Source organism: Eretmochelys imbricata, chromosome 1 (assembly GCF_965152235.1).
Source record: "Eretmochelys imbricata isolate rEreImb1 chromosome 1, rEreImb1.hap1, whole genome shotgun sequence".
Classification (NCBI taxonomy): Eukaryota; Metazoa; Chordata; order Testudines; family Cheloniidae; genus Eretmochelys; species Eretmochelys imbricata.
In genome coordinates, this window is record NC_135572.1 from 155,174,560 (window position 1) to 155,190,413 (window position 15,854).

General features: G+C 42.0%; 2 protein-coding genes across 9 annotated transcripts in view; one reads left to right on the top strand and one right to left on the bottom strand.

Moving 5' to 3' along the window:
* Positions 1 to 15,854, bottom strand: part of CASK (calcium/calmodulin dependent serine protein kinase) — a 425,447-nt gene that overhangs the window by 193,637 nt on the left and 215,956 nt on the right. The gene's annotated exons all lie outside the window — the stretch shown is intronic.
* On the top strand, positions 4,297 to 5,325 carry GPR82 (G protein-coupled receptor 82). The gene has a single exon (XM_077807228.1). The coding sequence runs from the start codon at positions 4,297 to 4,299 to the stop codon at positions 5,323 to 5,325; it is 1,029 nt and encodes a 342-aa protein (XP_077663354.1).

The following is a 15,854-nucleotide window of genomic DNA, read 5'->3' on the forward strand; positions in this document are numbered from 1 at the left end:
GTTGAGCCTCTATTATGGTGTCTTTAAAAAGTTTCCATGCAGCTGGCGGGATTTCGCTTTTGGCACTCAGAGTGGAAGGATCCCCCCAGATCCCAGGACACACAGGATATATCTACACAGCAATTCAACACCTGCTGCTGGCCCAGGTCATCTGACTCGGGCTCGTGAGGCTCAGACTGTGGGGCTGTAAAACTGCAGTGTAGATGTTTGGGCTTGGACTGCAGCCAGAGCTCTGGACTCTGTGAAAAGAGAGTGTTCCAGAGTCTGGTCTGCAGCCCAAGCCTGAATGTCTACACCCCAATTTTAGAACCCCATAGCCCAAGCCCCATGAGCCTCAGTCAGCAGACCTGGACGAGCAATGGGTGTTGAATTACTCTGTAGACATAGCCACAGGGGGCAGGGAGGAGGGCTCAGATCCCTACATAGTGGTAGCATTCCCCAAGAGCCCACCACACCTATGTAAGGGGAGAATTTAGGATTCATAGACCCCCCCCATCCCTAAACTCCCAACTTCCTCTGCCACCTCTCCCATAGTCCAGTCCATCCTATTCTTTCCCCTCCACTCCCTACCCTCTCACTTGAGCTCCCATCTCTCTTCCTTCCCCCACTACCCATTGCCACTTATCTTCCTCCTCAGACATCCATCCCTTAATGCATATCCAAATTCTCAAATCTATTCCCATCTACTCTTGTAGCCCTAGTCACCCATTGCCTCCGAGCACACATTCATATGTGTAATTTGTTTTTCAAAATTAGCTTGAGTACTTTCTGAATTATCTGCTATACCCAGATTACATTTCTCCAAAGAAAAGAACAAAAAACTCTTAACCAAGGCAGATTTCCTCCAAATATTTACAGTTCATTCCCAGATTTCTGTTCAAGGTGGGTTTCAAACTTCAAAATTGCTAGAATCTGAACTTTATGAAATCTGTTTTTTACCCCCAGAGGGTTGTATCTCAGGAACCCCTTGCTCATATGACCCCAAATTCGGATCAGGTTTGTATCCATGTAAGCATCTGGATTTTAGAGGACTTAGAAGAGTCATCCTTTAAGTAGAAAGGGCTCTGTTATACTATTGTATGAAATTAATCAGCAACTGCTTTCCTATATCTAAATCCCCAGCACAGGATAATGCTGAAATGGGGACATTTTTGGAATGATAGAGGGAAGGGGCTCTACACGACCATTAGTAGCAAAAGAGGCTCAGATAGGTATTAAGTGGCTCATTCACCTTGACGAGATGGCCTCAGATGAAAGAACACAACTCATGGAGATGGACACAGCCTGAAACAATGGCTCTGAGACAAGTGAACTGCTCCATTCATGTCAGTGGGTGTTCTGATCCCCCTCCTCAGTGCTAGAGAGCCTGTGGTATGCGGCAGGCATGCTCATTTTCATCTGCTTACCCCAGTCTCTGCAGTATGCTTTTTGGTACATGCTCCCAGAACACCTGTTCTCAGCTCCCCCAACTCAGAGGGGCAGGGCTTCCCCAGATCCTAGCTCACATGAGGGGTAGGGAGAAGGGCTTAGACCTCCCCAGAAGAGCAAGCCCCCCACCTCAAACCTAGTTCACCTTATTGTGGGCAGACTACCATTGAGGGGCAGAGCCCCCCCCCCCGATCCCAACACACATGAAGGTAGGGAGAGGGGTTCAGAACCCCCCCAAGAGAGGCAGCTCTCTAGATATTGGCATATACATACAGGCGAGAATGTTGGGTTGACAGGCCCGCCTTCCACTCACCTCATCTCCTCCTTTCAAGTATCCCTGGCCTCCCATTCCACCTAGTCCCACCCCCTTAAACCAGCCCTTCTTTCCTCCCACCCATCCTCATTTATCCCCTCCCCTTGCTGCAACCTCCAAACCTCTCCCCCATACTCCCCTTCTCAGCAAGCATTTGGATGTCTAATCTCCCTCCTTCAAAACATTGATTACATTCCCCCAAAATTAACCCCCATGCCTTGCAGAGGCAGATTTTAGTAACATACTTTCAAACATTTTCCAGATTTCTGTCCTAGGTAGGACTTGACACTAGCTATGGTGTGTGTGTGTGGGGGAAACGGGTCAGGATCAAAAGCTTATTGCTTATCCCCTTGCATTATCCAGCTTCAGTGAACTTTCTGAGGCTACAAATCCTCTTGGCTCCCCTGTCCATGCACATTCAGAGTTATCAGTTTACCCTGTGATTATTAGGTATGAGCCTAAAATGACAACTAAACGCTTTGGCAAATGTACTGAACCACCCAAAGGAGCAGTGCTTGCCATGCATTCTCTGAGCATAACCCTCAAGTGAGGGAGATCTTTGTGTCAGGATCAAAACCCTAGTTTGATCCTCAAGTCTGGGGGAAAAAATATATGGATAGAATAGGTCAGCCTTAAGAAAAGTTGCAATATGAATCAAGCATGACCGTTTCTCAACTGCTCACCCCAGTCTTGTTCTTGGTGCATGCTCCCAACATGCCTGTTCTCAGCTCCCTACTGGACGGTGAGAGAGAAGGACTATCTCAGGAATCCTTTGGTCAAATGATCCCAGATATGCATTACTAACTCTACTCCTTTCCCCCAGAGGCTCACCTAATTTCAAGGCAATCCAAGTAACTATGGGTATTTTAAAGCACTTAGTGTCAAGCTTTAAACAGAAAGCTGGTCTTAACCTCAACTATAGAAGACCTGTACAATAAATTCTGAGAACTGATGAGTAAGAAATGCACACAGATCCTTTTTTCTGATTTTAAGAAACATCCCCTTCCCTCCACAAAAGTAAGCATAAGCAGAAAGCAGTTTTCAGACAGTGGGTTAGACTGAAAAGGAAATGCTTCAAACAGAAACATCTGGTCTTTGAGGTGGAAGGTGCTTACAGTTTTCATAGGTAAGTTTAATTGTTAATTCCTTATTTTTTTCATCTGTACATACAAAAAAAATCAGAATTAGACTGTGGGTTAATGACTTCAATAGTTACTCTGGATTTACTTTACTTGAACACCAGAATTTAGCTCAGTTTCTTTAAAAATCCAGATATTATTAACAAGATGCTAAATGGGAACAGTTACATAAGAGTTAGTTTCATTTGAGAGTTACCGGGGCTGTAAGGGGTTTTGCACGGCATCATTTTTAAACAAGCCTTTTGAAACTTTTTGTTTTTCTGACATTGTATATCTAGCTTTCTGTATCTTCCTTTTGTAGCTTTGCATGTTTATACAAAATCTTCTCCACACTGTGGCTAATAACTCTTTTTTTATAACAGTTTTAAAATACAAATATTTTATTTTATAACTTTGGAATGTGTATAAAGTTTTTCCATGAATTTATAAGTTAAATAAAATCTCATTAGGGATCTAGTTCATTAACAAGTAAGATATGCATGAAGGAGAATATCGCTATCTCCAACTCTTTCAGCTTCACTCCACACTAGCAAGCTGAAACAGTTTAAATGGCAGAAAGCCATGCTGTCACTGTTGAGTACTTTAACACTGCTCATAAGCATTAGATTCCTTATTTACAGCTGGTAAACACAAAATAAAAACTAAATTAAACTGGCCAAAATTTAAACTTGTGGAATGATTGCTGAAAAATCTGATCAAGTTTGAAATTATTTTATAATCAGACCAGACCGAACGTGATAGCTATAGCTGCCATGACCAAGGCTCAGAACAGAGGGGTGAAGAATACTGGAAGTTTTTTCTTTCACCGCAAACTAAATCTATGTGGCCAGCATTTTAGTGTCATAGTACATCTCCAGTACTTATTTGCGTGGAGACAAGGGAGTGCTACTCTGCATTTCCGCAATCAAAATACTACTTTACATGTATTTAGCATCTTTCATTTGACAATATTAAAATGCTCTAGAAGTACACTATTGTCATGTTATAATTCAGGACATTGAGGTATGGAGAGATTGAAGTACTAGTCCACAATCATGAATTACTGTCAGAATTTGGATGAAAATCCAGGTTTTCTGAGTCTCTACGTGCTATGTTATTGGACTCAGGATTTATGATCTAAGACCTTGGATAGTTAATGTTATACTACTTTTGTAGTATCCCTGGATCCATATAAAAATGTAATGTCAACTCAAAAAGAAACTGCAATTCCACTATCTTGCTGTGTCAAGATGATAACTTCCAGGAGGCTAACTGCTGGGTATAAATATTCAAGAGCCTGAGGGAAGGAAAAGAAATTGTTAGCAAAATTATGAGATTAGTAAATATGACAGCCATTAAATACAGATTACAGAAAAAAATAACTCCTGCAATTGTTTTTCAGCTCAGGGAGCATTGTTTCAAGAAAAACTGGAATTAATGAAAAATTCAACATGTCTTCTTCAACCATCATTGGCTTCTACAGTAGCTCTGCCAATCATCTATTCTTTCCTATTTACTACAGGTGGTTTTGGAAATATTCTCTCTGGGTGGATATTTTCAAAGCACATATCTACAAAACGAACACAGAACATCTACCTGACAAATCTTGTTATTGCAAATTTATTTGTATCTATTATGATGCCTTTTCTCGCTGCCTACTTTGCAGATGGCTATCAGTGGGAGTATGATTCTGTGCTATGTAAAATAGTAAACTACTTTGGAACTCTGGTTATGCAATCTAGTATGTATGTCAGCATTACAATTTTATGTTGGACTGCTGTAAGTCAGTATGCAACACTGATGAAAAATAATGAACACACACAATATTCTCCATCAGTTAATGAAAACTTCTTCTATAAATGTCTACTTGAAAAGTTTCGGCAGCCAAAATTTGCTAAATACTTGTGCATCAGTATATGGATCATTGTACTGAGCATAACTGTACCAGTTATAGTGTATGACTTTCATGTACAGCCTGATCATGAACAAGTTGACAGATGTTACCACTGGAAGGCGGAATATGGCGAACGCACTTCAAAGACCACAGTTCTTATTGCTACTGCATGGTTTTTTTTATTTTTTATAACAGTATTATTCTTATACTATTCCCTTGTCAATCACCTGAGTAAAATACAGAAAAATACTTGCATTGGAAAGAAACATCTAATTTACAATACAGTCAAAAGAAACATTTTTGTCATCCTGCTTATATTCACTGTCTGCTTTCTTCCATATCATATTTTTAGGCCAGTTTTTTATGCACTGCTTCTTAGTGAAGACTGCCAGATGATGAACTATTTAGTGGAAGCAAAAAACTTTCTTACTTGTCTTGCAGCTGCCAAAAGTAGTTTAGACCCTGTTATAAATCTTTTATTAGATAAAACATTTAAGAAGAGACTGTACAATCACTTTAGAAAATCTGATCACAAGCATACACCTAATATTGAAGAGACTACACAAATGTGAAGAAGGAATAAGTAAAAATCTTAACTGGACATACTTTAGGACAAAAACCTTTTTGCCAGACATAGCTACCTACAACAGAAGAATTCTTTCCATCTACAATGAAAATGAAATTTACAGATAAAAGATGAACTTCTAGAATTAAAAAAAAACTGCTTATGAACATTAGACCTGTTTATTCATGTTTGTAACTTTGCTGTTGCTTGATGAACCTTTATACCTCTTACAATGAACTGTGCACTATCATTTTGCTTACACAAAATGAAAAAGGGATTACATTTTATGTTTGAACTATACACATTGATTAATTCCAATTTGGAGAAACCATAGATAAGGTAAGTGAAGAGAGCAGACAATAGATCAAAAGGTAATAACTTGGTTCTACTGTATTGTCACATAAATATGCCAAGGTTTCAGACACTGGTCTCCCTTAGTTAAATTACAAGGACAAAAATTACACAAAAACCCCCCAAACTAGACACCCACCTACTGTTACACAAATAATTAATAATGACCGTTATTAGTCTCACTTCAAAAGCTGGTCTTACCACACAGATTAATCTAAAATATTTAATTTATACAAGAACGATCATAACCAAAGAGATGATTTATATAAATATATAACAAGACTGCATAAATATATGTACAATATTTGGACATACCCTAATGTATACAAAAACTAAGCTTAAGCAAAATAGAGAACAGTAAAGTGCACACACAGTGTACCTGAACTCAAATACTATCGGCACAGATAATCCTCCACTAATCAATCTGCCACTACAGGTCTCCTTCTGTCCAGTCTTAAATTAGGTAAACGGTGTGGTTTAATTAGGATGACACTGACTCTTCATCAAGGCTCATCATTTAAGGATGGACAAAATAAAGGCATTTAACAATGTGACTGAACAATACAATTAATGGATAATCAACTGGTAATCACAGAGTACACTTCTAGCTGGAACACAGCTTGCCTATGAGGTTTCTCACTGCAGAAGTTTGAGGATCATGGAGAAAAACTAATGATATTAAGTAGCAATTTTAAAGAAATGTTAAACAGAGGATCTTTAGATTTGTTGTTGAAATTAAAAGTTTTTTTCCCCCTGCACTTCTTCCACCATACTAATTCACTGTAGGCAACAGAAACCCACTGTAAAATACAAAAACATAGCATCTAACATGTTCAGCATTAACTGAATGTATATTCATTGTTACTGTGTAAAATGAAGAGTAGTCACTTTTAACTGCAAATACAATATCTCTTTCAAAAAGAATATCCATGTAATGGAGACTCTAGAAATGCAACATTTGCTGTTAGTTCAGATAACTTGCAGAAAAAAAGTCCAGGTTTGAAATCCTGGTTAAACTGAAATCTATGTCAAAATTCCCATTGGCTTCCACGGGGTCAGGATTTCATTCAAGGGGCACCAGCACACAATTTAAGTGAAAAAGTTATGCAAATTTAAAATAATTAAATCAACAATGCCCAAAATGACACACAGAATGAAAACTGTTTCATGACTTTGACATGTTCTTAAACGTGGTTATTTTACAAAAAGGGACTATTGTTAGGTTTGCCCAAGATAGTGGGTTTGAACATATTTACCAGAGAAAAGAATTTCTTCAGAGAACCTTTATAATCATCATCCCCACTCCCATAACTGCATTGGTGACTGGGGCACCATCACTGATAAGCAATCAATCGTCTCCAATCCTGACGATTGTGTGTCAGTGCTGGAGTCTCCGCAAAGTCCATTCCTGTCCACTCTTAGGTTGTCAATCCATCTTTTCTTCTGTGTACCTCTTCTTCTCTTCCCCTGTACTGTCTCTTGAAGGATGATCTTGGATAGGCCAGATGATCTTGTTACATGGCCGTACCACTTCAGCTTGTGATTTTTCAAGGTCGTCAGGAGGTCTTCATATGACCCAGTGCATTGGGTGACAAAGTTGCGGACCTCTTCATTAGTGACGTGATCGAAGTAGAAGATACCCAGAATTTTATGAAAGTACCTCATCTCTACTACTTGTATTTTCCGCTCAAGTTGTGCTGTAAGGGAACTTTTCCGTAAGTTCTGCCATAATTCTGACAAGAACTGTGCAAACAACAGCAACAGCGGCAAAGCTAAAGCCAATGTGGACGAATAAGAATAGCTCTCTGGAAATCAAACTGAAACTGCTGCATGCACTGGTCATCTCCATTTTTCTGTGTGCGCGCGCGAGACATGGACCCTGACAGCAGAACCTTTATAATAGTGGCGTACAAACCAGAAAAATATCAAACTAGATTTCAAGTCCCAAGATCCCAGACTCAGATTGCAGGCCTGGCAGTACAAAAAATCCACAACATATTCATTACGCTTTAAATATGTGGTTTAAAAAAATTACACACACATGCCCTTCCTCTTTTCCCTCCAACATCTGCTGTCCCTTTCCCTTTGAGTTCCTGCTCACCCTCAACCACCTAGTATTGCTTCCCTTGAAAACAGTCTTTATAGCTAATATGACTACAAAATGCAGTTAAGCTCTTAAAATAGAACATGTAAAAATATACTGTGAGATTTCATGTTTGCTGTAATGGCTTCCGGATCTAGCTTGTGTGTACACACACACACGCACACACACACAGGGGTGGGCGGGGGGCAGGAGAAGGAGCAGTGTTTTAATATACCAAAAATTAAAGAAAACATTTGTGCACTTTTTAGAACAAGGGGAATATAGTGAAAACAGTACACAGAATGTATATATTGTTTTGTAAATAAGAAATTGCACTACTTGATCTGTTTGGATATTAATTCTAATCTTGATTATGGCTTGCATTTTTAACTGTAAACAATTAAAAGCTTTTGTATTAAGACAAGCAATTAACATTCTCTATTTCTTAAAGAGGTTAAAAATCAGATAGTTTAAGAACAAATTTGCTTAGATATTACAATCAGTACCTTAGATTTTAAAAATACTTTGTTTTAATAATTTAAATATTAAATTACACAATACTTTTTTTTATTATTTATACTGTATGTTCACTTTTGCATTTCTCTCATTCTGGAAAATGAAAATATATTTTCTTATATGTAGTGTTGGTTTCAGGGTATTAGAGAGACAAGGTGGGTGAATTTGTATCTTTTATTGGACCAACTTCACTGGTGCGACACAAACTTTGAAGCTTACTCAGAGCTCTTCTTCTGATTCTTTGCGGATGAGTACTGAGAGGCCCAGGATACACACCGTAACACGCTTAAAACTGTCTTCATCACACAAGGACCCTCCACAGAGAAGCACATAGCATCAAGGAACAAGCCACCCAAATATCCTGAGAGAACCCGGTTCAATATAGAAAAGAAAACGCCCAACCACACACCCCTAGTTGCTACCTACCACCCCATCCTGGAACACATCTGGGGGTATCATTAAACAATTACAAACCATACTCAATGGGGACCACATCCTGAAAGAAGTCTTTCCTGACCCCTCTTTTCTGGCTTTCAAACACCCTCAGCCTCAGCAAACATCACCAGAAGCAAGCTCCACACACACCAAGACCCACCAAGTCAAAGCTGCACCAGACACAGATGCAAAACCTGCAGACATATCTCCACTGCTACAATGACCAATGCCTCCCCCCCCACAACACATCTTTCAAGATCCGTGGGTCTTACACTTGCCTATCAATGTGGTGTATCTCATTCACTGCACTAAATGCACCATCAACATGGGTGAAACCAGATAATCACTATGCTCGTGAGTGAACTCACACAGAAAAATGATACAAGACAAAAACACCATACCACTCGTGACTGAACAATCACTCCATATCTAGAGAGACAAGGTGGGGGAGTTAGTGTCTTTTATTGGACTAACTTCTGGATTTAGACTGAGCTCGTCTTCTAAAAGATATTACTTCACCCACCTTGTCTCTCTAAAATCCTAAGACCAACACTGCATACCACTCCATATCTGACCCATCAGTCTTCACTCTCAAAGGAAACCTGCACAACACCTTCAAAAGACACTAAAAATCATGGTCTTAAGAAAGATACACATTTATGGTTTATTACAATGATCTGTAACCCACTAGCCTCCCTTTTTTTCTCATATGACTGGAGAGGTGTTAACGGGCCACTTCACTTTGAATGGTCTCTTAGAATATAAATTAGCCACTTATTCTAAACCATCTGTTCCACCCTATATTTAGTTGTGATAATTGGAGTACCTGAAGAAGAAATCTGTGTAGCTTAAAAGTTTGTCTCTTCCACCAACATAAACTGGTCCAATAAAAAAAATATTACCTCACCAACCATGTTTCTGCAACATAATGGAATTTATTTATATCTATCTATATATATTTAAACGCAGTAGATCCCTCCTGTAGAAAACATTATTAGAATAGTGTATCTGCTGGAAATGGAATTCTTTTGTTTACAGGGTCAGGTACTGAAGGTTACTGGTTGGTGTGGTAGATCATACAACTCAAGACTCCTCCATTTGTTTATGACACCAGTCTCAACTGTGTCTGAGGAGAGGGACCAAAGGATGGAAGAAGGAATTGGGAAGGGGAAGTGGCAGGTCATGTGATTTCACAGTAGGGGGTCTATGTACTTCAAAGAACTCATCCTTTGAGAGAGGAAATGGTGTCTGAATTTCAAATGACAGAAGTCAAACAAAATTACAGATACACAAAGCTGGCTCATGCATGCACCTTACTAGCCACAATATATTCGTGTCATAACATCACACAGAATGAGCCTGCTCTGAGGAGGAATCAGGGTTGTGCAACTTAGGACTCTGGCGACATTCACTGCAGAAGTTAGAAGGTGTGCAGTAAATGAGGCAAGGGACTGCAGGATGAGAAAAGATGGTCTCATAGTTAAGGCAGTTGAAAGTTTCTCTGGAGAAATAGATTCTATCCCTGCCTCTGCCACAATGCCTGTGTGATCCTGGGCAAGTCACTTAAACTTTTCAGAGGTAGTCTGTCTTCCTCATTTTATGGGTGCCCAACTTGAGACCATGGGGCTGGATGCTCACTGCGGCAATTGAAATCACTGGGAGGCTGTACTTTGAACATATAGAGTGCTATAAAATGGTAAGTACTCACAAAATGTTAGGTCCTAACTATCTAAAATCAGGTACCCAAAGTTAGCGGACACTTTTGACAATTTTGGCCTTAATCTCTATGCCTCTGCTGCCCATCTGCAAAATCCCCTCACAGGGGTTTTGTGAAAATAAATTAGTCAGTCTTTATGAAGATATTACAGAAAAGTACACGAGGAAATTATTAATTCTGTCTTCAGAGCAGGGTTTAAATAATGTGCAGCAAATAAGGTCTACGACACTGAACTATGGGAACAATACAAAATACTGAGTGGCTGTTTATTCAGTGAGCTTCATCCAACTTGTGCACTGAATGAGGTAGGGGGCCTATGGAAAAAAATAGTACATAATCATGTAATTAAATACTGCATCACCAAGCAAATGCACAAGGGGGCCAAACTGCAGTTGCATGAGGAATTTTAATTCTGGCATTTTTTACCTTTTGAGTGCTAGTCTCTGCAACTTTAACATTCTTTTAACACAGTTTCTGTGTAATTTAATATATATCTCTATCTATACACACACACACACTTAGTGGACAGACTACATTCTTGATCTGGAAATCTAATATCTTTGGGGGGAAAAAAGTCTCACATAGTAGCTGGTACCAGAACCACTCATCCCCAGATAAACCAAAAAGGTTCCTTTGAAGTCAGAATATTGGAAGGAGTCCGACTTGAGAGCCTTGGGATAGGATTATCAGGAATTTAGAAGGAAAGGTCTTATTAAAGAGCAAAAATTAATAATAACTCTGAGCAGGTCACAAGTTCACTTGTGCTGAAAAGGATAAGGCTTCTCCAGACCTTCTGCACAGATACAAATAAACTAGCATTACTGATACAGACAGGTCATTCAGTTATAAACAAAATTAATGTAAAAGATACTTTAATTTTCCTCTCTTCTTACCAAGAGTAAGAACACAAGAGGAAACAAATTATCACGCTACATGTTATAAATAAAAATGAATAGGCAAAATAAAAGTGAAGATGCAGGAGGAGTGTAATGGATTATTCATGGTGAAATATGGCTGGAATATCAGTTAGCTTGGACTAACATTTTAGCAGAATCACCATCACTTGTCAAAGTACTGATGCCCTGTTATTTCAAAATACATGTACATGCAGAAGTCTAACTGTTTTCTTACAACTTCACACTATTTTCCCTGAACACGACAAATATTCTGTAAAGTAGTAGTAAATCACATATTCTCTTTGATTTTTACGTTCATCTTTTTAGTTCAGGGCTGTAATTTTAAATTAAAATTTTGACAAACGATTAGAACATATTAAAAACAATTATTTGCTGGATTAAATACTTTCCCCTAGTAATTTACTTTATAATGCTCACTGTAGAGACTAAGGGTATGTCTACACTATGAAATCAGGTCGAATTTATAGAAGTCGGTTTTTTAGAAATCAGTTTTATATATTCGAGCGTGTGTATCCCCACAGAAAATGCTCTAAGTGCATTAACTCGGCGGAGTGCTTCCACAGTACCGAGGCTAGAGTCGACTTCCGGAGCGTTGCACTGTGGGTAGCTATCCCACAGTTCCCGCAGTTTCTGCTGCCCATTGGAATTCTGGGTTGAGATCCCAATGCCTGATGGGGCTAAAACATTGTTGCGGGTGGTTCTGGGTACATATCGTCAGGCCTCCCTCCGTGAAAGCAAAGGCAGACAATCGTTTCGCGCCTTTTTTCCGGAGTTACCTGTGCAGACGCCATACCACGGCAAGCATGGAGCCCGCTCAGGTAACCGTCACCATATGTCTCCTGGGTGCTGGCAGACACGGTACGGCATTGCTACACAGTAGCAGCAACCCATTGCCTTGTGGTAGCAGACGGTGCAATACGACTGGTAGCCGTCATCGTCGTGTCCGAGGTGCTCCTGGCCACGTCGGCTGGGAGTGCCTGGGCAGACATGGGCACAGGGACTAAATTTGGAGTGACTTGACCAGGTCATTCTCTTTAGTCCTGCAGTCAGTCCTATTGAACCGTTTTATGGTGAGCAGGCAGGCGATACAGATTGCTAGCACTCGTACTGTACCATCTTCTGCCGGGCAGGCAAGAGATGAAGATGGCTAGCAGTCGTATTGTACCAGCTTCTGCCGAGCAGCCATGAGATGTGGATGGCATGCAGTCCTTCTGCACCGTCTGCTGCCAGCCAAAGATGTAAAAGATAGATGGAGTGGATCAAAACAAGAAATAGACCAGATTTGTTTTGTACTCATTTGCATCCCCCCCTCCCCTGTCTAGGGGACTCATTCCTCTAGGTCACACTGTAGTCACTCACAAAGAAGGTGCAGCGAGGTAAATCTAGCCATGTAACAATCAGAGGCCAGACTAACCTCCTTGTTCCAATAAGAACAATAACTTAGGTGAACCATTTCTTATTGGAACCCTCCGTGAAGTCCTGCCTGAAATACTCCTTGATGTAAAGCCACCCCCTTTCTTGATTTTAGCTCCCTGAAGCCAACCCTGTAAGCCATGTCGTCAGTCACCCCTCCCTCCGTCAGAGCAACGGCAGACAATCGTTCAGTGCCTTTTTTCTGTGCGGACGCCATACCAAGGCAAGCATGGAGGCTGCTCAGCTCACTTTGGCAATTAGGAGCACATTAAACACCACATGCATTATCCAGCAGTATATGCAGCACCAGAACCTGGCAAAGCGATACCGGGTGAGGAGGCGACGTCAGCGCGGTCATGTGAGTGATCAGGACATGGACACAGATTTCTCTGAAAGCATGGGCCCTGCCAATGCATGCATCATGGTGCTAATGGGGCAGGTTCATGCTGTGGAACGCCGATTCTGGGCTCGGTAAACAAGCACAGAGTGGTGGGACCGCATAGTGTTGCGGGTCTGGGACGATTCCCAGTGGCTGCGAAACTTTCGCATGCGTAAGGGCACTTTCATGGAACTTTGTGACTTGCTTTCCCCTGCCCTGAAGCGCATGAATACCAAGATGAGAGCAGCCCTTACAGTTGAGAAGTGAGTGGCAATAGCCCTGTGGAAGCCTGCAACGCCAGACAGCTACCGGTCAGTTGGGAATCAATTTGGAATGGGCAAATCTACTGTGGGGGCTGCTGTGATGCAAGTAGCCCACGCAATCAAAGATCTGCTGATATCAAGGGTAGTGACCCTGGGAAATGTGCAGGTCATAGTGGATGGCTTTGCTGCAATGGGAATCCCTAACTGTGGTGGGGCCATAGACGGAACCCATATCCCTATCTTGGCACTAGAGCACCAAGCCGCCGAGTACATAAACCGCAAGGGCTACTTTTCAATAGTGCTGCAAGCTCTGGTGGATCACAAGGGACGTTTCACCAACATCAACATGGGATGGCCGGGAAAGGTACATGACGCTCGCATCTTCAGGAACTCTGTTCTGTTTCAAAAGCTGCAGGAAGGGACTTTATTCCCAGACCAGAAAATAACTGTTGGGGATGTTGAAATGCCTATATGTATCCTTGGGGACCCAGCCTACCCCTTAATGCCCGGGCTCATGAAGCCGTACACAGGCACCCTGGACAGTAGTCAGGAGCTGTTCAACTACAGGCTGAGCAAGTGCAGAATGGTGGTAGAATGTGCATTTGGACGTTTAAAGGCGTGCTGGCGCAGTTTACTGACTCGCTTAGACCTCAGTGAAACCAATATTCCCACTGTTATTACTGCTTGCTGTATGCTCCACAATATCTGTGAGAGTAAGGGGGAGACGTTTATGGCGGGGTGGGAGGTTGAGGCAAATCGCCTGGCTGCTGGTTATGCGCAGCCAGACACCAGGGCGGTTAGACGAGCACAGGAGGGCGCGGTACGCATCAGAGAAGCTTTGAAAACGAGTTTCATGACTGGCCAGGCTACGGTGTGAAAGTTCTCTTTGTTTCTCCTTGATGAAACCCCCCGCCCCTTGGTTCACTCTACTTCCCTGTAAGCTAACCACCCTCCCCTCCTCCCTTCGATCACCGCTTGCAGAGGCAATAAAGTCATTGTTGCTTCACATTCATGCATTCTTTATTCATTCATCACACAAATAGGGGGATGACTACCAAGGTAGCCCTGGAGAGGTGGTGGAGGAGGAAAGGAAAATGCCACACAGCACTTTAAAAGTTTACAACTTTAAAATTTATTGAATGCCAGCCTTCTGTTTTTTGGGCAATCCTCTGTGGCGGAGTGGCTGGTTGGCCGGTGGCCCCCCCACCGCGTTCTTGGGCATCTGGGTGTGGAGGCTATGGAACTTGGGGAGGAGGGCGGCTCGTTACACAGGGGCTGTAGTGGCAGTCTGTGCTCCAGCTGCCTTTGCTGCAGCTCAACCATACACCGGAGCATACTGGTTTGGTCCTCCAGCAGCCTCAGCATTGAATCCTGCCTCCTCTCATCACGCTGCCGCCACATTTGAGCTTCAGCCCTGTCTTCAGCCCGCCACTTACTCTCTTCAGCCCGCCACCTCTCCTTCTGGTCATTTTGTGCTTTCCTGCACTCTGACATTATTTGCCTCCACGCATCCGTCTGTGCTCTGTCAGTGTGGGAGGACAGCATGAGCTCGGAGAACATTTCATCTCGAGTGCGTTTTTTTTTTCTTTCTAATCTTCACTAGCCTCTGGGAGGGAGAAGATCCTTTGATCATTGAAACACATGCAGCTGGTGGATAAAAAAAAGGGACAGTGGTATTTAAAAAGACATTTTATAAAACAGTGGCTACACTCTTTCAGGGTAAACCTTGCTGTTAACATTACATACATAGCACATGTGCTTTCGTTACAAGGTCGCATTTTGCCTCCCCCCACCGAGTGGCTACCCCCTCAACCCTCCCCCCTCACCGTGGCTAACAGCAGGGAACATTTCTGTTTAGCCACAGGCAAAACGCCCAGCAGGAACGGGCTCCTCTGAGTGTCCCCTGAAGAAAAGCACTCTCTTTCAACCAGGTGACCATGAATTATATCTCACTCTCCTGAGGATAACAGAGAGAGATAAAGAACGGATGCTGTTTGAACGCCAGCAAACATACACTGCAATGTGTTGTTGTACAATTATTCCCGAGTATGTGTTACTGGCCTGGAGTGGTAAAGTGTCCTACCATGAAGGACGCAATAAGGCTGCCCTCCCCAGAAACCTTTTGCAAAGGCTTTGGGAGTACATCCAGGAGAGCCGCAAACGCCAGGGCAAAGTAATCCTTTCACATGCTTGCTTTTAAACCATGTATAGTGTTTTAAAAGGTACACTCACCGGAGGTCCCTTCTCCGCCTGCCGGGTCCAGGAGGCAGCCTTGGGTGGGTTCAGGGGGTACTGGCTCCAGGTCCAGGGTGAGAAACAGTTCCTGTCTGTCGGGAAAACCGCTTTCTCCGCTTGCTTGCTGTGAGCTATCTACAACCTCCTCCTCATCATCATCTTCTTCGTCCCCAAAACCTGCTTCTGTGTTGCCTCCATCTCCATTGAAGGAGTCAAACAACACGGCT

Excerpts from the sequence above, each read along its gene's own strand:
- GPR82 (XM_077807228.1), top strand. The coding sequence starts at position 4,297 with ATGAAAAATTCAACATGTCTTCTTCAACCATCATTGGCTTCTACAGTA.